Source organism: Melospiza georgiana, chromosome 14 (genome assembly GCF_028018845.1).
Source record: "Melospiza georgiana isolate bMelGeo1 chromosome 14, bMelGeo1.pri, whole genome shotgun sequence".
Lineage (NCBI taxonomy): Eukaryota > Metazoa > Chordata > Aves > Passeriformes > Passerellidae > Melospiza > Melospiza georgiana.
Window position 1 is genome coordinate 9,097,645 of NC_080443.1, and position 23,379 is coordinate 9,121,023.

At 43.2% G+C, this 23,379-nt stretch overlaps 1 protein-coding gene across 1 annotated transcript in view; it reads left to right on the forward strand.

The window, feature by feature from the left end:
* The first annotated feature begins 5,404 nt into the window (after positions 1-5,404).
* The window catches only part of TENT4B (terminal nucleotidyltransferase 4B), a 41,632-nt gene continuing 23,657 nt past the window's right edge, over positions 5,405-23,379 (forward strand). The window contains exon 1 of the mRNA XM_058034289.1: positions 5,405-6,042. Within this exon, the coding sequence (XP_057890272.1) occupies positions 5,504-6,042 (539 nt within the window). The 5' untranslated portion in view covers positions 5,405-5,503. The remainder of the gene's footprint in view (positions 6,043-23,379) is intronic.

Here is a 23,379-nt window from a genome sequence, read left to right on the forward strand (position 1 = left end):
TTTTGAAATGGGAGGTTTTTTTCTCCTCTCTCAATGTGCTGCCTTAGCTAAGGCATCCAGTTTTTGGCAAATTTTTTCCCAGGTTAAAAGCATGGAACTTAAAAAGACCAAATTTGCTTGGTTTGTTAGATTTCAGTCTCTAAGACTGGGAAATAAACTTGAGAACTGACTGGTAACTTGCAAATGCCTGAGTTTCTGAAACCCTGACAAGGTATTTCATTGGTTGCAAGAGGAAGGAAAGATGAGTTTAAGCAGCTGTACTGAAGTGCTGTTACTTGACTGGAGTCAGATGAAATGTGTGATGCCTGCCACTCAAAGGAGTGAGAGGTGGCATTGGGAGGGCTCAAGGGCCAATGGGGCTGGACTAGAGAAAAGCAGAAGTCAAGAGCATGAGGCAGTTGAAAGGTTATTCAGGATTTGGCAAGGCAGGCAGTGAATAGGTCTGCAGTGTAACAGCTGAGGAAAGGTGGATTATGGCATAATGCCCTACAGCGTGTGGATTTTAATTAATCCTGGTGTTAGTTATTCTTGCTGTACACTGAGGATAGTGTCCTGTTAGCCTGATGAAAGGTACTAGTATTTGTTTGGGGCACTTAAAGGACTTCCATGTGAAAAGTTCTGCTCTCATTTTTTGGGTACTACATTAAATTGCAAAGTTCTAGATTGGAAGGGATCTCTGGAGGTCTCTTAGTGTAGTCCTCTGATCAGAGCAGGGCTGACTTGGGAGATGGGTTGTGCTATGCCTTGAGCACCTCCCAGAATGGAAATTCTACAGCACTGGACAGCCTTTCCCAGGGCTTGACTTCTCTCACTGGAAACACATTTGTTTCCCTTTTCCCCTTGTGCCTTGTAGGACTTTCCCCTGCTGCAAAATGTGCCTCTTGTCCTTTGACTGCACACGACCAAGAAGAGCCTGGCTCTGTCTCCTAACCCCCACTTGGCAGCTGAAAACAGCAATTGTATTTCCCTCTTCTCCAAGCCAAATAAACCCAGCTCTCCCAGCTGTTCCTTGTACACCCTCTCACCCTCCAGCCATCCTAGTGGCCTTCTGCTTGACCTGCTCTGCTGTGTCTTGTCCTGAGGCCCAAAACTGGACACACTACTCCAGATGTGATCTCCTAGGTGCTCTGTAGAGGCAAGTGATTGGTTTTCTTGTCCTGCTGGCCATGCTTCTGCCAGCACAGCCTGTTTATTGTTAGCTGTTGTCTGGCTTCAGCTTACTGTTCACCAGGACCCTTTGGTCCTTCTCTCCAAAGCTGTCCTTTGGTCATTCAGTAAAGAGCATTGTCCCAAATGTAGGAATTTACATTTTACAAGTGTAGCAGCCAGAATCTGTTTCGTGGGGACCATTAGAAAACCAAAGTATGTTATTTTTTGTTTTGGGTTTTTCTTTTAGGTTGATGATCACAAAAAACATTTCATCTGCAAATACAAATCTGGAAGTTGCAGATAAATGTGCAGAAGATAAGGCATCTACTAGAAACATGGTTTTCTTAATATAATCAGTTAGACCCTTTTTTTTTTCCTTCAAGTGAAAAAACAGACTGACATTTAGATCTTAAACTATTCTGGCAATAGGAAGGCACAGATTTTTTTTGCTATGCACTGAGTAGCTGAATGTCTTGAAAAATATTTTCACAATTACATTGGTGCCTAGTACAAACCATATCACTTAAAGAGGAATAGTAATCCATCTATGGAAGACAAAGCAAGTTATGAGTGATTTAAAGAAGCATCAAATCAGGGACTAAAACCAGATGAGATACACTGGCACAAAAGAGCTAAGCTACAAGATTGGGGCTACAAAAGTTGTTCTGACACAACTAAGGAAAATCAAGGCAGCAGCAGAAGTGATTAGAATATGCAAATTAAATGTTTTGGGGGCTCTTTGAACACTGGTTTATTTAATAGGTCGAGGGTAAGCTTCAGACAAAGACAAGATTCTTTACAGCCTGCAGAGGGGAAGATGGATCTTGATGGCAGAAATTGGATGGATATAGACAGTGTGTAGCATAAGTAAATAGATACTAAATATATGTAAGTGATCTTCATCAGTTAATCTAATCACACAGATAAGACTGGTATCAAAACAGGTATCTGAATTGGGTTGCTTATTCTGGTCCCTAAGGCATCATCTGTCTGCTTCAGTTAAAAACCACAGTCCTTGGAAAGTATGGATTGCTGCTCTGCTTGTGGTCCTGCCTGATGCTGAGCACAGCAGACTGGCTCTGAAATACCAAAATAGGTGCTGAGCTTACCTTGCTCTGGGATCAAGTAGAGGGTGAAGGAGGCTAACTCCCAGCTGTAGAAATTAAGAATTATCACTTGTGTGGTTTTATTCTTGCTTTTTATGAAAAGAAACAAGTGACAAGATTTAAATGTGTATTTGTTGTTTATACATCATGCCTTGACGTTCAGAAGCAGAAGATGGCTGTATACCACAGTCAAGTCAATAGTTTAACTTTTTGGGGGTTATGGTGTGTGTTGAAGGTAATTTTTTGCACAGTATGGAGTCTTTGTTTTAAGACTGTCTTCCTAGAGAAACAGGAATAACTTCAACCAGTAGTACTTGGCTTGGCTTGATGTTTGCATTTTGAGAGACATACGAAAAAAAATGAGAGCACAGTAAAATTACAAAATGAGAACTGTGTTGGAGAACTAATGAGTTTAAAAATAGTTTGCAGTTTAAATATTATAAATTAAATTCATATTTTGTAGAATATTAACATGAAACAACCAACCAAAAATGTCCATAAACTCAAGTTCTGTTTCGTTAGTGAGGGATTTTCAATAAAAACATTCCTGAGGATTGGATGGAAACATCTAGCCTTACATTTACTGTTGCAAGTTCCATTTCAGGCAATGGTAGTGGTAATTGAAAATAATGTAATTGTTCCTTTCTGGCACAAGTGACTGGAGCAAACAATCTATATATTGTTTGTTCTGGACAAGCTGTTAAGATATATAACTTTAGGATCATTGGCAAAATCTGAGGTCTCTGACAGACAACAAATGAAGGAACTTGCAGTTTTTCCACCAGGGCTGACACATGGTGAGCCTTTCTATTTGAAGAAGCTTTTATTTGAGTGGTGGGTTTTTTCAGTCTAATTTTCAGATAATTTAAAACTGTTATTTTTTTGTACCTTCTGGGAAAAAATTGAAGCCATTGAAGTAAATTCACTTAAATTTCATTTTGTTTCTGTATAATTTTTGTAAGTTTCTTTTCTCTGAGAGGCATTTTGTCAAACATACAGACGTAATTCAGTGACCACATAAAGCCTAATTTGAGGCTTGCACACATGAGCATATAGGAACATGTTTTTTTCTTTTGAATCTGGGTGTCAGGAGCTCCTGGCACTACTATTACATTATGGGTTTTAATCAGGCTGTTTGGGAACTGCAGTAAGATCCCATGGTAATAATCTGTATGCTGTTGGATTGTGGCTGCTGTGTGTTCTGAGCACAGTGAGGTCCTGATGCAGCCCTGGCGTTGTGAGGTGCTCACATAAATCCCTGCACCATGTTGAAAGATGTGTTGGGCTTTCAGTAAAACTTCTGAAAAGTTTTATGTTCCTGGTATGATAGCAATCCCATTTAGAATTGTTTTCTCTCTCCTCTGACGTGAATTTTTTTTCAACTTTTAAGGAATATTGCATTAGCCTCTTCCCTCCTCTCTGCCCCTTCAAATGGAGAGTGAAAAGCACTTCCAGAACTTCATGGAAGAATGGCTGATTCAGTTAGTAAATGCATGATGTTTCCAGATAACCCTTCCTGGGAAGTTCCCTTTCTAGTAAATAAGAGAGTTAAAATTCAAAGTGATAAAAAAAACCCAATTTGACCATATTAAAGTGTGGGTTTTGTTTTTTATGCCCCCCATGGCATACTTGCTAATCTAAAGCATTTGTATTACTACACCACATGTATTGTGTCTTGGCTATATTTGCTTGGGACTAGGGTTGTTACTGAGGAATCCTGTAAATTAATAAACCTCAGTTCTATAACAGAACTTGTTGACATTTATGTGCTATGAGTGTCGACCAAATCACAGATTTTTGCAGAATTAGCTTTATTAAAAAGAAAAAAACAAATCAGTTATTTTTCCTGTTGCTGTTACCTTCTTAAGGGTAATGTAAAATCATTTGACTTCGTTGCATTTTTAAAAAGCTTTGTTAATGCAAACTTTTTTATTTGAATTTTTGATGTGCAGGGAATATTGTTTAGACTCTTCTTCTTACCTTTTTCTGCTATGCTTATAATTATCAGAATAACTGAAGAATGTGGGGTGTGGAAAATAAGGTTATTCTTAGTGGTTATTTCCCAGTTCCAAGACGTGTTCAAGTCCCTCCAGTTTCCATTCAGCTTTCACTAGTAGCTTTAGGTGCAGGTCCTAATTCTCAAAGCAATTAAGTTTGTCAACTTTAACCCCCAACTTTCACCCTCTTGCTGTGGTTCATTTTCTCTTGGGCTATGCAGATCAGACATGCTGTGACATAACAGAGGAGTGCTGAGGACAGTGTGTTCTGCTCTGGGATGGTGGGGAGATGCCAGAACTTCAGACTTTGGCTGTCATCAGGAAATGGTGCTAAGTCTTCCTTGCAAACTGTTCACTTCGCGGAATGCTTGAAATTGGAATGCGACTTTTTAATTCTAAACCCTCCACCTCCAGCTTCCTAAAGAGAAATCATCTCCCAGGCAATTCTGCAAGTGGGGGAAGCACCAGGCCCTTCCTGCAAAACGCTGGAAACTTTGTAGCTGATATTAAAGATGTTTTAAAGCTGTAGTATGAAAACCCTAAAAATAAAACCGAGTCTGACAAGAACTGGTACTACTCACTGTTGCTGTTTGGGGTATTGTGTATGTGATGTATTTTTCCATCTACAAAAAAGGCTGCACCTAGGCTGCCTTTGCCCCTCTGGTGCGGAATGAAAGGCAGGAAGACCCTGAACTGCCCCTTCGCGTCCGCACAAGAGTTTTGGGGTGGGGAGGGCAGCGGCAGCTCTCGGTGTGCCCACATGGGAACGCTGCTCCGGGTGTGCCCACAGAGGAACGCTGCTCCGGCAGTGCCCGAGCCGCAGCCCGGAGCCGCGGCCGCCCGCGGGGCCGGAACGAGCGCTCGGCCCTGGGAGCGCGGCTGTTGCCCCGTGGGGCGCGGGGCCGCTGCGCGGCGGCCGTGCCGGGACAGGAGGCGGCGGCCCCGGGCCCCGCTCCGCGGCCCGGCCCGGCCCGGGGGCAGCGCGGGGGCGCCGGGGGAGCGGCCGGGGCGCCGCCGCCCCCCGTGCTGCGCGCGGCCCGCGTGCCGGCGGCTCTCCCGGCCCGGCCCCGCCTCGCCGCGCTCGCCAGGAGGGGCGGGGGCTGTGGAGCGACGGCGGCAGCAGCGAGCAGGCAGGCGCGGAGCTGCCCTTCCATAGGAGCCGCCATTAGCGCTGGGACCCGCTGACAGGGTCTCGGCGGCGGCGGCCGGCGCGGCGCGGGGAGCGGATCAGCCGGGGTGGGTCCCCGTTTGATGGATCCCCGGATAGCCTGGTTCCAGCCAGAGCAGCTCGGCCCCTCGAACCGCCTGTGGATGCAGATCTGGGAGACCACGCAGGGGGTCCGCAACCTCTACTTCCAGCAGCAGCAGCAGCAGCAGCAGGAGCAGCAGCAGCAACAGCAGCAGCAGCAGCAGCAGAGCGCCCCCGCCGCGGCCGGCCCGGCCTCCCCGCCCGGCATGTACCGCGCCCCCCGCGCCGACCCCCCGCCCGACTTCCTGCCGCTCGAGAGCGCCAACAACCCGCACAGCCGCGGCCACCGCCAGGCCTCGCCGCCCCCGGGGGCCGCCGCCTGGGCCCGGCCCGCGCGGGGGGCGCCGCCCGCCGCCGCCGCCAGCAACAAGAGGAAGCGCGACAACAAGGCCAGCACCTTCGGGCTCAACTACAGCCTGCTGCTGGGCCGCGCCCCCGCCCCGGCCGACGAGCCGGCCGCCCGCGCCCAGCCCGGCCTGGCCGAGCCGCTCTACACCGGCACCCCTTGGAAGAAGAGGAACTACAGCCAGGGAGTCGTGGGGTGAGCGTCCGCGGGGCGGGCCAGGGGGGCGCCGGACCCGACCGCGCTCGGCCTCCGGAGAAGAAGGAGGAGGAGGAGGCGGGGGCCGAGGTCCTTCCCCGCCCCGGGGCCGCACGCCGGGGCCGGGCAGCGGCCGCCGAGGGGCCGCTGGGCCGCGGCACCTGGGGCGCGGCGCGGGCCCGGCGGGTGGCGCAGGGAGCCGGGCCGGGTCCGCGGGGTTGGGCAGGGGCGGCGGGCGGTGGGTGCCGGGCCGGCGTCGCCCGGCCGTGGTGACAGCTACGCCCCGCCGGTGCTCGAGCGGCCTGTGCGGGGCAGCCCCTGCGCCCAGCGTCCCGCCTGCCGGGGTGGAGGCTCCGCGGGGCCGGGGCCACACGCGTGCGGCGGCGGTGCCCGTGTGCATGCTGATGGGGCGGGCACGCCTATCCGCAGGGACCGGGGCCCCGCCGGCCCTCCGCTGTCACCGCCCGTGCACGTGTTACACGCTGCCGGCCGGTGCCGCCGGGCTCCTCGGACACGGCGTTCCGCTGTCAGCGCCGCTTCGCGCTCTGCTCGGCGTTGTCGCTGCTGTAGCGCCGTGTGCTGCCCTCGCTGCTCACGCACGTGCGGCGGCCACAGGCACAGGGCCGGGGACAGACACAGGGCCGGGGTACAGAGGACAGGCACAGGGCCGGGGGCAGGCACAGGGCTGGGGACAGGTACAGGGCTGGGGACAGACATAGGGACAAGTACAGGGCTGGGGGACAGGCACAGGGTTGGAACAGGCACAGGATCAGGGGACAGACACAGGCACAGGACCGGGACACAGGCACAGGGCTGGGGCACAAGCACAGGACCAGGGGATAGACACAGGCACAGGGCCGGCCCGCCTGCCCTCTGCAGCGCTGTCAAGCTCACCTCGAACCCTTTGTGCTGCCTGCGGAACAAATGCGTGGTAGGGACTAGAACTTAAAAAAACAATAATCATCTGCTGGTGTCAAAAGAAAGCGCACAGACAGGGTAATTTCCCGGGGAGTGTGTTTTCTGAGACCCGACTGAGAAGGTCTGCATGCAGGCAGGCACCTGCTCTCAGAAATAAACTTCCATGCATGTATAGTGTGCAGTGGTTTTTAATGTGGGGTTATTAGTGGTTGTCGTGGATCTCTGGCTATGGAATACATATGCTGATCTGAATATTTTGTCATTAGTGTTTTTGTGTTAGCTTAGGTCTCATCAGCTGGCATTGCATGAGACAGAGGGCAGGCAATCACCTATCTTCTGTTTACCTGAGAACTGGTTTCAGCCCTCCCCTTTTTTGAACACAGTGATGGCTTTTGATATGGGTGATGCCCTGGATAAAGGCCATTTGGTAACATCTGTGGATTTTTTTTTTTTTTTTGTAAAGTCCACGCTTTTCAAAACATAACCTTTGCCTTGAACCCTTCAGGGTCTGGATGACGGAGGTGTATGGTAAGAGTTGAAGGCCTGGCAGACCTCACTTTAGAAATCAGTGGTGGTTTAGTTGCATGAGTTTTTATGTGCTCAGCTTGTACCTAAGGGTCCTTCAGACCCCTCACACAGGAAAGCAACGGCCTTTTTGCCTTCTGAAATTTCTGTTCTGTAAAATTTGTCAAAATGACTATTCAAATTTGCTGATCATTTAGGAAGACTAGTTATTACCACCTCTGGCTACCTGTTTCCTTGCCAGCTCCTGTGTTACCTTTATGCTGGGCTTACAATAATTCATAAAATGACACGGCAGAAGTGTACTATTTTAAGTGTTTTAGTCACTGTACCTTGGAACGTTCTGCAAATTTCTTCACACAACTTAAAAGTAATGTGTGTAGTACATACAAAAATTTTTAAGTTAGTTTTTGGACTCTGGTTGTATTCTGCCTTGTAACTTATTTACTTGGAGGCTGAGGAACATTTTTAGAAGTGCTTTGCTCTCTCTCTGTCTTGTAAATTTTTTTTCTGTATTGAAGATATAGGAAAAGGGTAAATTTCAACAAGAGAGTAATAGTAATAATGGGGTGAAAAAGGACTGAGCTTCAGCAAGAAATTAATCACAATAATAACAACAACTTTGCCAAAGTATTCAAAGTGTTGCTAGAGTTAAATTTTGGTGGAATCAGTTTCAAACTCCAAGTGGTAGGACCTTGTGAAGTTTTTTTTTTAACAGTATCAAGACATACTCATATATCTTAGTCTGCCTGTGTATTGACTGTGTAGTTTGTGGCATATATTTACATGATGCTGAGCTTCTGTTTCAGCTATTTCCTTTATTCAAAGCAGAGCAAGGTGGAGTGTCTCTCAAAAACACCCCTTCATTACTTTTCCTAAATTACTGAAGTTTCTTTTTAAAAGAGTTATAACAAGTGTTAGAGGCAGTTGGCTAACCATCTTGAATGAAAAATTGTGGAAATAACTTCTAAAAGGATCAGAAGCTTCCTAGGAAAGCCTAGACAATGCCTAGGTCCTGTGAAGGTTGCAGTGTGACTGACTGGCTGCTGGCAGGACTGGGTGAAACCTCCTGGAGCTGAGGTGTGACCCGAGGTGCTGCCTTCCATCCCCACTGCAAGCTTCTCTTTACCAGCTGCCTGTTCTCAGTCTGCATCTTGAGACACTGGGCAGCAAGCATGGATAGAGAGGTTTGTAACCTAGAAAATGACGTTGTTGCTGAAGTAAATATTTTAAATTCGTTGTTTTCAATGTAAATTTCCAAAATTGTGTTGTAACAGTTAATGGGAAAAAAAAGATACCAGCATTGCTATGTTATCATTACTTGTGTGTTAACAGGTATCTTTTTGTTCCCTGATTGTTACTATGCAAATTGTGAGAAAGTAGTAATGGCTGTCAGTGCTTTTCCCTACGTATCATCCTGTAATTTTGTTAAATTGATCACTTCAAACTATGACTCTTTGGAATACAACAGAATTGTGGAACAGTCCCACCTTCATGAAGATGAGACCAGATTTGCTGGCAAACACAGCTGAAAGTGTGGCGTTCACATTTCCAGTGCAAGGTTGTCACTTGTGTGCGTGGCTGTGAAAAAACAGCTCTGAATATGCAATTTTATTGATCAGCTGTCTGGAAAACCAGTCCAATATTTTTAGCAAGTTGAACAGATTTTGTAAATGCATAACAGTGTGCAACTAGCTGTCTAAAGATTTAGGTAAGGTAAACATGTTGGAATAGAGATTTTGGTTAGAAGCTAAGTAGCTGTTCAGTTAAATCTTATTTTTTTTCTGCCAGGTTTGAGAAATAAACTCTCTTAGCTCAGGCTATATACACATATAAAGAGATAGTCAAATAATTAAAAAATAACCCACAACAGTATTTGGTTTGGTTTCAAGATAGATTTTTTCCAAAGTATGCACAATATTCCTAACATTTTCCTGTGCTGAAATACATACAACACAAGGGAGTTTTTGCTCTCTTGGAGTTAATGGTGCTGTTGTGTACATTGTATTCTGGCTTATCTTTAGTGTTTTTCCTTAGTCTAAGTTCTCAGACTTGCAGTTCTATTAATAATGCAGGTGTTTGCATGACAGGTACTCTACTGTGTTGTGGCACTCTTAACATGGTGATTTGTGAAATATCGCTGTAAATCAGTTGTGTAGTGCTGCCTGCAGGTTGCTTTGCACCAGCTTCCATGTCTCCCATCCTCTGGGGACTGTCATCAGACAGCAGTTCTGAAAAGAGCAGATAATGCAGAATATGAATGAAAAGTTTCACAGCATGAGAATGATTTTACTGTTAACTTAATACATACCTTTAAAGATTTAAAGAGTTAAATTGAGTTTGTCTTGGCAGGGTAGTTAGTAGCAAAACTCAAGGATGAAGGAGGATGTGTGGGTTGGGGGTTTTGGACAGGATTCTGTGTGTGTGTGTGTGTGTGTGTGTGTGTGTGTGTGTGTGTGTGTGTGTGTGTATCTCAAGGGCAGCAGTAAATAATGTTAGTAGTGTCACAATTAGAAAGAAAGTAAAAGTATTTGGGATACTGAAATGTCTATTTTACAGCTTTCACCAAGTTTAGGTTGAGCCTGGCTAAAATGTGAGAAAAGAACTGCTGAAATGAGAAACCTTAAGTGCAACAAAACCCAAAAATAAAGACTTGCACTTAAGTTTGGCCTATTTATTGTAAGTTTTTGCAATTCTTGTGCCGAAGGACAGTTCCCAGGAAGGAGATGTGGATTTGGGACTCTATAGGGAGCTGTTTTCACAGTAATCTGCAGCTGAAGGCAAGAGCTCAGTTAATGTGTGAGTTTAAGGAGATAAATTTGTGGTGTGTACTGCTGAGGAGAAACATTGATTAGATAGAAAACTGCATTTTGAAATACTGAATGCACTTTTTGATGGAAACTTTGCCGTGAAAGGGAGAGAATCCTGTGACCCCCACAGGAGGGGGTTGCACACAGACGTGCACACACACCCACACTGCTGAGGTGGTTGGCACAGACTTGAGCAGACTTCTGCTTGTTTAATAGAAGGATTCTCAGCATGTTATCCAGGATTGCAGAGGGTACCATGAAATAAAACCATAACTACTTTAGGGAAGAAAATAGCTTAAAGCCGTAAGTCTTTGCTACAGAAATTCCATTATGAGTTTTTCATGGGAAGTTTGTCAGCTTCTCAGATCTTTTAGTCTCATTTTTGAAAGAAGCAAAGTGCATTAAGGCAGACACAAACCCATTGTCCCAGGTGTGAGCTGACCAGAGGACATGGAACCATGTTAAGGCAGCTGTCTGCCTGTGCTAACTTACCCTGCATGTCCCTGGCTCTGTTTGCTCGGGCCCTTGCATGGAATCAGCCATGGGAGCACGATTTCCATGTGGGCTGGAGTACAGACAGAAAGAGCTGAGGGTGATGTGAGCAGAACAAGTCTGTGAACCTCCAGCAAAATGTAAAACCAGCTGGAATGCCTGACTTGGGGGAAATGTAATAATTTGTGTTGGTTTTCATCATATACTCTTAAGTGCTTAAATCAAATGGAGGGTTGTTGCCTGATTTACTGTTACATTATTTGACACAAAAGCTTAATGAAGGTGAAACAAACAAACAGACTTCTGGTGAAACAGCAAGGTGTGTGCTGTTAGAATAACAGTAATCCTGTTTGAATAGTTGCAGGTATTTTGGATTTGGTGAACCCCCGTACATTAAAACAGGCTGCACTGTGAACATCACATGTAAAAAGGAGTTATTTGGAAAAATCCATAGACACAAATCTGCTTGCTTCCTGGGAGAGCCTGCTGGAGCAGCACTCTGTGCTGGCTCGGTGGCTGCGAGGTGCAGGCGCAGGGATGTGACTGGAGTGCAGATCCTTTCCTGCGCCCGCCTGATGAGAGCCACTGTCACTCTCTGTCTCGTCCTGAGTCATGCCACAGCACCCTCCTGGCAGTGCCCTTGTGACAGCTTGTGCAGCTCTTGGAGGCAGTCAGCTGTGCTTTATGGAAGTGAAACCAGATATTTCCCACAGCCTCCTGTAGTAAGAAATGACTTCTTTTGGAAGGGCTGGGAGAGAGAAACAGGTTTGCTAGGGATGGAGATGTGGACTGAAGGCAGTTTGATGAAACCTTTTGAGAAATGTATGCTGAATATTATATAACAGTATTACTTGAGGTTGCAGGATTTTGGAATAGAGCCAACATTTTGGCATGTTTTGTTTAAACAGTTTGAGGAGGACTTCAGAGGCTGCTGATTTCTGCATGTGCAAGGGAACAGCATGTGGATGTATTCTTGTGAAAACAAATTCTTGTTTTCTCCAATTCATATCTTCTGTTTGGGACTTGGATACCTATTTACCTTGGAGTGGCTATATAAGGAACACAAGTTTGGCAGACTTTTTTTTGGTAGATGGAGATGTCTATATTAAGTAATAGGAAGAGTGTGTCATTCCCTCTTGTGTGCTTGCTGATTCCCAAGAGCTGCTGTGTGTTTTATGCAGCAGTATGCATTGAGGAAGGAGGACCTGTTCACCCTGAATCTTTATTAGTGTCATATCAAACCATGTTGGGGTTGTAGCTGTTACTTTTTAATTGTCAAAATGTTAGCATAAGGTCAGTTTTAGGAAGCCAGGTATCATGTTGTCAGTCCCAGAAAGCACAGATAAATGGAGACCTGTATCATGAGAGCACATTATTGCTTTTCTCTCCCCTTCAGTATTTTTTCTGCTATCTCCATATTATACTTTGTTCCTGTCCATTTCTAATAATTTATTTAAAATTAGAATGTTAAGTCTGTTTATCACTTTGGGGATTCACTTTGGAAAAATTAAATGTGGTTTTTAGAAGCTGTGTGCATAACTTGCTATTAAAATGATAGAATAGGCTAAAATAGGAGTACTTAGTATTTCTTTTTATTGATCTCATCATGTGGGGGTTCTGAATACATCTTTCAGTATGGTGTATGTGCTCCCAAAATCATGGATATGCCAAAATTTCAGAGATGACTGTTGCTTCAAAGCTTTTTGTTTATGTTGTATGTGATGTACAACAGTGGTTCCTGTGCTCTCCTTGCTGGATGTTGGAACTGGCAGCAGGAGCAGGATGCAGCCCAGAGCCAGCTTAGGTGTTGTGTTGAGGGAGGGAGTTGTGCTGGTAGTGATAGAGCAACACAACCAGTGCAAATCTTGCATAATACATAAGGTTTGCATATAAGCAAATAAATGCTCTTGCTGTTCTTAGTTGGAATGCTAATTTATTATTTGAACATACTGAGAATTCTTAAATTATGAGTGTTTCTCTTTATGAATTATGTTTTTGGACGAACTGCCAAAGAGTGCTCAGAATGTCATGAGTATTTGAGTATTGCTTTCTGTGCCTTTGCCTAGAAATGGGGGCTAAAGGAAATATTTCTATAACCAAGAAAAAGAGAGGAAAACTGCTGAAGTCGATATGAACTGCAGATGTTTTCCTAGGCTGCAAGTAGCTATAGCAGGAGCAGTTTGAACTTTAATAATTTTGTAACTTTAAGCAATAGATAACACAGCAGGAATTTTTTTCCAGCAATACTATGAACTTAAGATATCAAAACAGGAGACAGACATAAATTAAGGGAACAGAACTTTTTTTTATAGGTTTGTACAAAACTCTCCTACACATCACTAGAGCCAGTATAAATCTTCCCAGTAACTTTGTATTGGTGATACTGGTGTGTTGTAGCATAGTCATGCAGTCAAGGTGTCAGTATTGCTGCATTCAGTACTGGTCCTCTGATCCTGCCTGTCCCTGATGGTTGTCTTCCTGACCCTTAGAGCTGTGTCGCAAAATCTGTGTGACACTGAGCCGCACAGATGGTGTCCCTTGGGGCTGCCAAGCTCTCAGGGTGGGTCATGGGTGGGAGGGCAGCTCTGGCACAGCAGTTCAGAGTGAGGGTGAGCTGCTTCCTCACTGAGACTGGGCTTGTCTTGTGCTGGGATGCAACAGCATTTGGTGATTTTTCTTCCTCCTGTAGTAACAATTAAGATTATTTGGCAGCCCTCACTCCAGATCAGCTTCTCTGACAGTATCATAACATCCTCCATGGTATGACACCTACCTCTGACTTATTCAAAAGTGATGTTCAGTGAAAGAGGCACAGTGTTGCTACAATGCCTTGAGAAGGCTTTTTATTTTGCATCACCATACTGTATTGCATACATTGTGCAATTTTTTGTTTTGCATTGCATTTTTGAGGATTTTTACTGGACAGCAATGGTAGCAGAGATAAAATCAAAGTCAGTGTTTGTGCACCTCCACTCTTCTGTCTTGTCAGTGTGATCTCTTATTGGAGAAATAGCCAACACTGTATTGAAGATGTATTGAAGGTGTTAAGACAGCATGGAGGAAATAGTATTGTGATTCTGCAAGTAATAGAATATAACAAGGGACAAATTCAAATATTAAAATCCTCTAGAGCTTCTAAATCAGGGAAATTAGGGAAATTCTATAAGTGAGAGGTGTAAGGTGACTAGCAACATTTGCTCATGACCTTCACTCAGTGTAGATTCACTTTCAGTTACATTTAAGTGCATCCATTGAAAGTGGCATATGATTTCTTAACAATTACTTTGTTTATGGATGCAGCAACACCTGAAAGAACTTGCACTAACTTGTCACAAATATTAAGTATAGATAAGCCTTTCTTTGAATGTCTTCTAAAATACAGCATGCAGCAATGTTGTGCTGTAGTTTGAGAGATGACTAAGGTGATGATCTTTCTGTTTGAGTCACGGTGTATGGTCTCAAGACAGGGAGTCCTTAATCAAAGCATGTTGACCCTGCCTGACCTCTTGATGCTGTGTTTAAGCTAGACTGAGGAAGTGTGATAACTTACTTCTTAAGCTTTCTTAATTCTCACTGTTAATTTTAGAGCTGTTCACTTCCTATGTTACTTCAGGAACAGCTATATTTTCCTGTGTGCTACAAAAAGCAAGTGGTTTTTGTTCTGGTTTTGAGGGATTTTTTGTTTGTTTCATTTCAACAGGGTTGTTATAAAAAGTATACTCCTTTCTATGCATTTGCATTCCTCCCCCTTATCCCTCAGTAAGATTTTGGCTTTAATCTAGAGTATGCATATCATTTCAGAAAGTGGTGTGAAGGACTTGTGCCTTGCATCTGGCTTTATCTCTTATGTATTCAGAGGCACTCCTGGTTGGCAAGCTTTGCACAGTTGCCAGTTAAAGTGTTGAGTTAAACATAGTGTGGTAAGGAACTGTCTTGATCTGAATAATGGTCATGATTGCACATCATAGTCTTAGGTCACAGTACTGAGTCAGGCTGAAAAAATTAGGTCCTAAGGTTAATTTTATTTAATTTTTGCTTTGTTCTGTCACACTCTCCAGCTGGGTGATTCAACTCACATGTTTGAGGATCTTCTATATGCTCAGCCTTCTGGTTGTGCTTCAGCCTCAGTATTTTACACTCATTCATCCATGGGGAATGACTACTGTAGTAGTCATACTTGGCAGGTACTCACATGAGAAAATTTTCATGTTGATTTTTGCCCTGAAGAACTAGTTTGTTATTGAGCTAAGCAGCTTCTTTACATGTACCTCTGCTTCCAGCATCAGGTGGAAGAGAAGTTTGCCTCATCAAGCTGTTAGATTGCTTCTTGTGGGATAGTTTTTGAGGTGAGGCAGAAAGGACAGTACAGTCCTGCTTCTTTTGCTCTCTTGTAATTACTTTATACATAGTGTGCATTGTTTTCTGTCTAAATTTGAACTAACCAGTGATTTTCTGAAGCTGCTGTTGTTACAACCTGGACAAGGGTGACAGGGCACACACAGTTGGTAAAAGATAAAGTTTCAATGCCAGTAAGTAACAGTGTCAGCTCCTGGCATAGAAGTACCCAGGAGTAAAGAAGAGAATAACTGTATTAACAAACTTCCTCCCTTGTATTTTGTGCAGTGTGGTATTTGCCTGTAGGCAGCAAGTCACTGAACGTTATATGCTGTAATAGTTCGCTTCAGCCTTTGCTGCTCTGAAGCAAACCTGCTGCAGGCATGCTGAAACGTGCTCTTGCAGTTGCTATTGATTCTGCTCTTTGTGGAGCTCACAGCGACCCTCTTATACCTCTCTTACAGCTGCTCACTGCTGCATCTTCTACTCATTTTTTGGGTACACAGGACACTTCTACATAATCTTCTAATTATTTTTAGAGACGGTTTCCAGCAAGTGAGTCAGATGAATCTTGAGTGTATTTCTGAGAGCTCTGCACAGCCTTTCACTCTACATTTGCTGCTTCTGTTGTTCTCTGCACAGATGTGTCAATGCACATGTGGATGGTGTGAGCAGGTGTGCCAAGTGAGGGATGCCCCATCCTGGAGGGAGTTCCAGTAGTCACCTTTGTGATACTAGGTCTGAGTCAGACCATTAAAAGTCCCCCTTTTTCCATCTTGTGCTGATTCTTCTGTCTTAATGTTCAAGCAAATCCCAGCACTTGAGGTAGCTGTGTGAAATCTTTACTGAGTCATTTTTCAGTATGGATTTCTCTTTTAACATTTTGGACTCATGGGAACTATTCCAATGCAGTATTTTCTCGTATTTTCTTCTCTACTAAACAACTTCTTGGTAGTTTTCTGACAGATGTACTAGGTGAAGCTTCAGGGAAAATAAAGAAGATAAAACCCCATTATTTGATCCTCAGGGTTAGTCAGGGACCAAATTCTCCAGGTACTTGGAAGGATGAGATCTGTCACCTATGTTAGAAGAAGAAGCATTTTTTGCAGTTCATGACATGCAAGCTCTTAAGCATGCATGCTTATCACTGGGCTGATAGAGATGACCATGGGAAACGTTTTTCTGTAATCTGCTTAGGTAGTGTCCTTTTTTGATTGTTATTGTTTGTAGCTTTCCATCCTGTGACAGTAAGCAGAGCAAATGGAGGCTGTTGACTGCAAAATACTTTGCAGTGTTACTGTTCCCAGCCCATGGTGTTTCTGGTACCTGTGCATCCTGTCTTGCAAATAAGAGTATCTGAGGACAAGAGAACAAATCAGAATATGAACAGTTTATGCCTTTAAGGGAGCATAATACTACATCATGAATCCCAAAATGAATACTGCATTGTTTAATCTGAACATAGTTCACTGTGCACACCCCTACTGTAAAGGTAACAATTCATCAAAATAAAAAGTTACCTGAAATGTTCCTTGCACCTTTACCATAGTGGATGTGGTTGTTCCTCCTCTTTCAAAGTGCACTCACTGTAGTTGCTTTTAAGCATTTAGAAGTGAGAGGGGGAGCTGCATCTGTGATTTTAATTTTGCCTGAGTATGACAGCAGGGCATCTGAGCTTGTATTGGTACTGTAGGAGAGTGTCACCAAAGTAACAAGTAATAAACGGGTGATAAACTTGTTTCAAAACAGGTAACTTGGGGTCATTCTTCATTTTGCTCAGGGAATAGAAATTTAACCTACAAACTCAACCTTATGGTTTTAATTGTAATTGTAATAATAGCTTTAGATACTTTCATAAGAAGTTCTGAGCACTTCTGATATAGGAAATGTAGCAAAGTAACTTGGGGCTCAGTTTTGTATTCCTTGAATGTTCCACAATGCTGTGCAAAAATCCCTTCTCTTAAAAAACAAAACAAAACCAAACAAACTAAAAAAAACCACACATCCAAAAGACTGTGAATATAAGATGCTGGAAAGGCTTAGGAATCTGCATTGACTTTCCAGATGGCATACTGGCACTTCAGATTTAATTTGAAAATGTTCTTATGCTGGAGCTATAAAGTTATTAACGAACTGCAACTGTGGCTAGTTATTTGACTTAATATTTTTATATTAGATTATTTTCAGTTTGATCCCATGTTCCTGAAGGAGAGGTGTTGAGAGTTTTATTCTGTTCTTGGTTCCCCTGCCTCCTGAGCAGTTCCAGAGCAGGTTTGCTGCACAGATGGACATGCAGAGGGTTTCTGGAGCGAGCGGGGCGCGCACGGGGTGCGGAACTGATCTGTGCAGCCAAGTGAGGGTGGGAGCCCCGACCCCAAACTGCCTTTTGCCTTGGCTTCCAGGTGAGCAGGGTAAGCCTGGCACCGTGGTAGTGCCCCTTCCTTCCTAGGGACTGCTGTGGACTTGGTTGGAGTAGACATTGAGAGTGTAAATCTACTGTGATGGAAGGAGACAGGAGTTAATAATTACATTGCTCTCCATTCTTTCATTTAACTAATCTTTCAAGTCAAATAATTTATCAAGTCATAAACAAGAATATTTGCCAGGCAGAACCCACTGTGTGTGTGGAAGTAGAGTTTTCTCCACTCTGTTGTGTGTGAGAAAATCCTGTGCAAGGCTTGCCAGGCTTCCTGTTGGGTGACCTGCTGCTGTGCACATGCTGGCAAAGGTCTGCTGCAGGTTTTTTGCTCCCATCAGAGTTTTCAGGTGGAGGTTTTTTCCCAAGCCTGTTATCCTCCAGCAGTACTCATCAGTCTGCTGGGAGTGTGTTAGTCTCGCCTCTGCCCAGATAGCATGTGGTGCCAGTTATCAGGAGGTCACAGATTGTTTGTTTATGTGATAATATTTACTACACTAACAAGATAGAAGCAATATACTAGAGCTGTATAAAGGTCTATGCTACCTGGCTTTATGGAGACAGACAGAAAGGCAGATTACTTGACCTGCTGTTTCCTTCTGTTTGGTTTAATGGTAACACCACTGGTGTGATTTGCAAAACTGATGTAATAGACCTTTATTTGTTTTAAAACTCCCTGCTCCTACCTGTTGTGCTGATTCAGAGGGGGTCAGAGCTATTGGTGTGTTACAGTAATTTGGTAGTTGTAGCTTTTGTTACAGTTCTAACACAAACCCAAATGTTGCTATTTTACTGGGAAAGGTTAACTAATTAATATTAATTGAACCACTATTGATACTACTTTTACTTGTTAAGCTGTTGTTTTAAAGCAAACTTATAAACTGTTGTTTGGTCTTTCTGAGTGCTTTTTTAAGCAAAGGGAATTGGCAGGCTGAGGAAATCCCAATTCCCCACTGTAGGAAAAAGATACCTTCAAATTCTCTGTTGTTTTAAATATTTGGGAATTTACCTGAAGCTGTAATTCCAGAATATACAAAGTGCATGCTAATAGTTGCACTTTAAGACTTAGGAAAAAAAAAATCTGTATTTTAAATGATGAGTTTGCAAACTGCATAGTCTGTATGTGCAACTGTTCCAGCAGACTAACACTGTTTTGCAAGTGAGCCAAAGAAAAACAGGGTGGCTGTATTTTATAGGAGATATTAGAATTACTGGTGTGTTTCAAGATAATTAGATATTACTAGAGTTGCACTCTTTGTCATTATGAAATAAATCAGCTTCTTCCCATTGCTGCTCTTCCCACTTTGTTTTTCCTGCACAAAACCTTTTTCTCCTGCTTCATCTTCTTGTTTTGTAAGGACTTTTTCTTTCAGATCAGTTGAGGTAACAGTTCCTCTTCTTTTTTTCACTCCTCTGTTAGCAAAGTGCATCTTCCATCACCTGAGGGAAGAGAAGCAACAGACTCTCACAGCATTTTGCTTACAGAGATGGGAAGGAGGGATATGGAGATAGTTTCCAGGGAAGAAATAGAAGGTTATTCCCACACATGCAATGATTCAGCTAGATTGTTTTTATGTACAGTGTGATTGAAAAAAAAAAAAAAAAAAAGGCGGTGGGAAGTAAGGGTATTTCTCAAAACAGTCTTTCCAGTTGGCATTTGATGTTTTTTGCTGGAAATGCTGCAAAAAATAAAGAGCAAGACTGAGGATGCATATGGCATGGATTTAAAAGCCAGCGGATTAGTTGCCGAGTTACACTTCAAATCACTTAGTGGTAGGACTAATTGAAGCATCTGATTTATAATTAAAGTTCAGTAGGATTTTTCCCCCTCTTGAAAGACAAATTTCTGTAGGAAGAATTCTAGTACATCCAAGTATACTTTAGGAAGGCAAAGCACACAATGAAATTTATGAACAGACAAAAAATGCTCACTTTTACCTTGGTAGGAAAAGGGTCTGTTACATTACTTCTGTCTAAAGAATATGCTTGGCAATTTTAGGTAGAAGTAGCTCAAATCAGTTTAAAAAAGAGAGCTCTCATGCTAATTGAAACAAAGGGTCTCTAAAATAAATAAAAAACTGGAAAGATAGAGATACCAGTTTAAATAATTAAAAAGAATTGTCCACATTTCTTCTTTGTCCAGGATTTTTATGTCTCTACTACATTATGCTGTTTCCATAAAGCAGTGCTATTTTAGTGCCTTTTATGATGCAGTTAAACCCATAAGTTAATGTAAAATACAGAACACAGGTAAAAAATACAACATTAATTTGAGGGATTTGGGGGTAGTGAGTGTTGATTGGAGGAAGAAACAGGCTTTCAAATATTTGCACAGTATAGAAAGTGTAGGTCTTGTAGTGTAAATTTAGTGACTTTTTTTCCCACAGCATTTGAAGAAATGTGCATAATCAATCCACCATAACTGGTGGAAGTGAGCAAACTATCTCTATGTTTTCAAAACTTAGTATCAGCATGATCACATTAATCCCAAAAGACTTTAGTCCTGGAAATAAGATCGGGGTTCCTCAATCATTTACATGTTTGTAGAAATTTTGCTCTCCCTTGTTCCTAAAAGGCAATTCTTTGAATTTCACAGCAGATTACAAATGTTAGTTAGAAAGGGCAAGCTGGTTTTGGGTAAACCCTAAAGCTACCAGAGGTGGTTGACAGAGGTGTTTTTCTGGGTGTAGCTGTGCACTTTGAAGTTCTGCTTGCATCTTTGCACCCTTTGCCATCTTGGGGGGCTTGGGCTCCTCCTTGGGCTCCCCACAGCTCTGAGAAGTGGCTGCTTTACCTGAACTGATAAAGGTGGTGGAATTGAGCTTGGCTAACCTTGCCCTGGGTGGATTAGGTTGGTTTGTGTAATCCTGTTATAACAGCCCCTGTGTCTGGGAAGCCTGGCACTGGTAACAAACGCCTGGGTTACAATGGACAGGGACAGATATAAACCGAATTTGTCTACGTGTCAGCAAAGGGAAATTCTCCATTTTCATCTTAGAAACTTTACACAGTGGATATCCCGATTTTTAGTGATGTTTTATCCTGATTTTTAGTGATGTTTGGCAGTCTTATGGCAGTGGAACACCTGTTTTTTTCTACATGTCTGTTTTTAGGTAAACTGAAAAGATGGTCTATGAAGCTGTATTGAAATGGGAGAACTGGAGAAAAAATGTGTGATATCAAAACCCCTGCTGCTTAAGATTTCCTGGTTTTGTCAAGTTGCTATTAGGGACATGTTTTGGGATGTTTGATTTTAAAGCTCCTGTAGGGCATATGTGTCTCAAAATATGGTTACTGTGTGACCTATAATATATTGATATGGTTCAGTAACTAAGGATATAAAAATTGATAGTTAAAGTCTCTGAGGCTTTTGAAAATTGTTTCCTTTATTATGCATAATTTTATTTTCTTATGAGGACTGATGTGTCAGTCACCATGAAACTTAAGTGCCTTTTAAATTACCTGCAAATGCAGTTGAGTGGTTTTTTTTCAGTAGCTTAAGCCAGGAAATATTAAAAGGATTTGTCTGCTATGGAGGCCCAGGTGGTAGGGAAAGGACCTCAGCAGATGCTTCATATTTACAGTTCCCTTCAGGACTCTAATGTTTGGTTTTGCCTGAGTTTATAGGTGAGAAAATAATTTGTGATCTTTACAGTGTCTGCTGTTGTTCCTACTTCATTATTCAGCATATGTAGATGGTAATAGTAATATAGAAAATATTTTATTAAGCTTGTGGAAGAGCAGTGTTAAAATTGAAGGTTAATTTAGGTAGGTGTTGAATTCCCTAATACAATTGTGAGGGGGAGAGTGAGGATTGGGCTTTCTGTGTCTTTGCCTTAATACAATTGTTGTTCAAAACTATTTCAGAACCAAGTAGGTCATGAATATTAAGGGATAAAGCTTTGTTTAGTTCATGAAACTTACGAAGTTTTGGCAGGATTTACCAGTACCATCTTTTTCTTAGTAAAATTCCTTAGGAGGCTTCAAACTGAAGTTATTCTCTCTCCTGTGCAATGGTAGCTTTCCTTTTGGGAGTGAAGGGATGGATGCAGTTTGGATTCTTAAGTATTGATACTTTCAGTGGTTAAAATACCTCAGGTTCCTCCTTCACATTCTTCTCCAAAGACAATTACAATCCTGAAATACTACAGTGTTTCTCCTTGTTTCCTTCAATTTTTAAGGCTTTAAATGATAGGGGCAATTAAACACTGTCTTTTAGGAATTAATTATCCAAAGAAAACTCAGATACAAAAGGCTCATTTAGTGCTGCAGGACTATGTTGCAAACATCCTTTAAAGTTTAAAGCATAGAGTTTGGGAAGATAAAAGTCACCTGTGTGTTCATTGCTTGCTTCAGCCCACCATCCACGGAGTTTCTAAATAATTTAGATTTTCATCATTCTGCAAATGAAACTTCCTTCAGAAATCCTGCCAAAACCAAACTGTAGTGCATGAGCACTAGATGATTTTTTGAGTGTACTTGATATCCACTGTTTTAAATTATCTTCAGTGATGTTGCAAATAGCCTTTTGTGTGCAAAGGAATATATAAGCCCAAGGCAGAGAAGCTCTTTGGGATGGCTGAGCAGAATTTTGAACAGTTGGAGCAGAAGCCATGGGTAACGCCCTGATGAGAGAAATTAGAACATGCATGCCTGCGTAATTTCTCCTGTGAAATGAAAAATAAAGCAGAGCCAGAGGAGAGTGGAAGTATAGCACAATTCCAGAATGTCTAAACCAGGAATTTTTTAACATACAACCAATTATTCTGGTTAGTATAATACAGTGTGTTGAGACACAAAGCAACACTTAACTGCTATCCTCTGCTTAAGCAAAATGGGTCAGAATGATCTTCACCTCACTGGCTGCTCTGCTTTAGCAGGACTGGGCTCTGCTTTAGCAGGGCTGGGCTCTGTTCTAGCAGGACTGGGCTCTGTTCTAGCAGGACTGGGCTCTGTTTAGCAGGACTGGGCTCTGTTCTAGCAGGACTGGGCTCTGTTTAGAAGGGCTGGGCTCTGCTCTAGCAGGACTGGGCTCTGATTTAGCAGGGCTGGGCTCTGTTTAGAAGGGCTGGGCTCTGCTCTAGCAGGGCTGGACACTGCTTTAGCAGGACTGGACACTGCTTTAGAAGGGCTGGGCTCTGCTCTAGCAGGCTGGGCTCTGTTTAGCAGGACTGGGCTCTGCTCTAGCAGGACTGGGCTCTGCTTTAGCAGGACTGGGCTCTGCTGCTCAGCTGCTTGGGACAGTGGGGGCTGAGGGAATGGTCTCATTCAGCCACTGCTGTGGCTGTTGAGCCGTGGGCACTGTGTCAGTCAGGCTGGCTTCCTCCAAGCTGCCAAAATCTGTGAGGACAGTGGGCTGCTCATTTATTCTGCATCCGGATCTGAGTGCAGAGAAGTGACACTTGTAGTATCTCCAGTTGTGTTTCATAGATGTCCCTCCCAGTGTCACTGTTGGTTCCAGTTCTAGACTTGCAGCAGGAGAGTTGTGCTGGTTTAGGTGTCAGGTAGCTGAAGTGCACACATCAAGTGTAAGTGCTAGGCCACGTTATCTGTGTGCTCTGCATATCAAACAGAAATTACATTCTGTTCATACGTGATTATTTTTTAACTGATTGCCAGGCTTGCAGCAAGATTCATACTCCAGAACAATGTCTTATGTGAAGGAGTTTGAGATTCCTGAGTTTTACATTTAGAGCCCACAAGTTGTGCTACAAAATAAAGTAAGTTGTGGTCAAACTAAGGAAGTAATATAATGCACTGTGTTCCATAGTACTTGCTCCTCACAAAAGCTGCAGCTTTTCACCTAAGACACTTGAGTCTCACAGTCTTGTGTTCCTGGTGGGG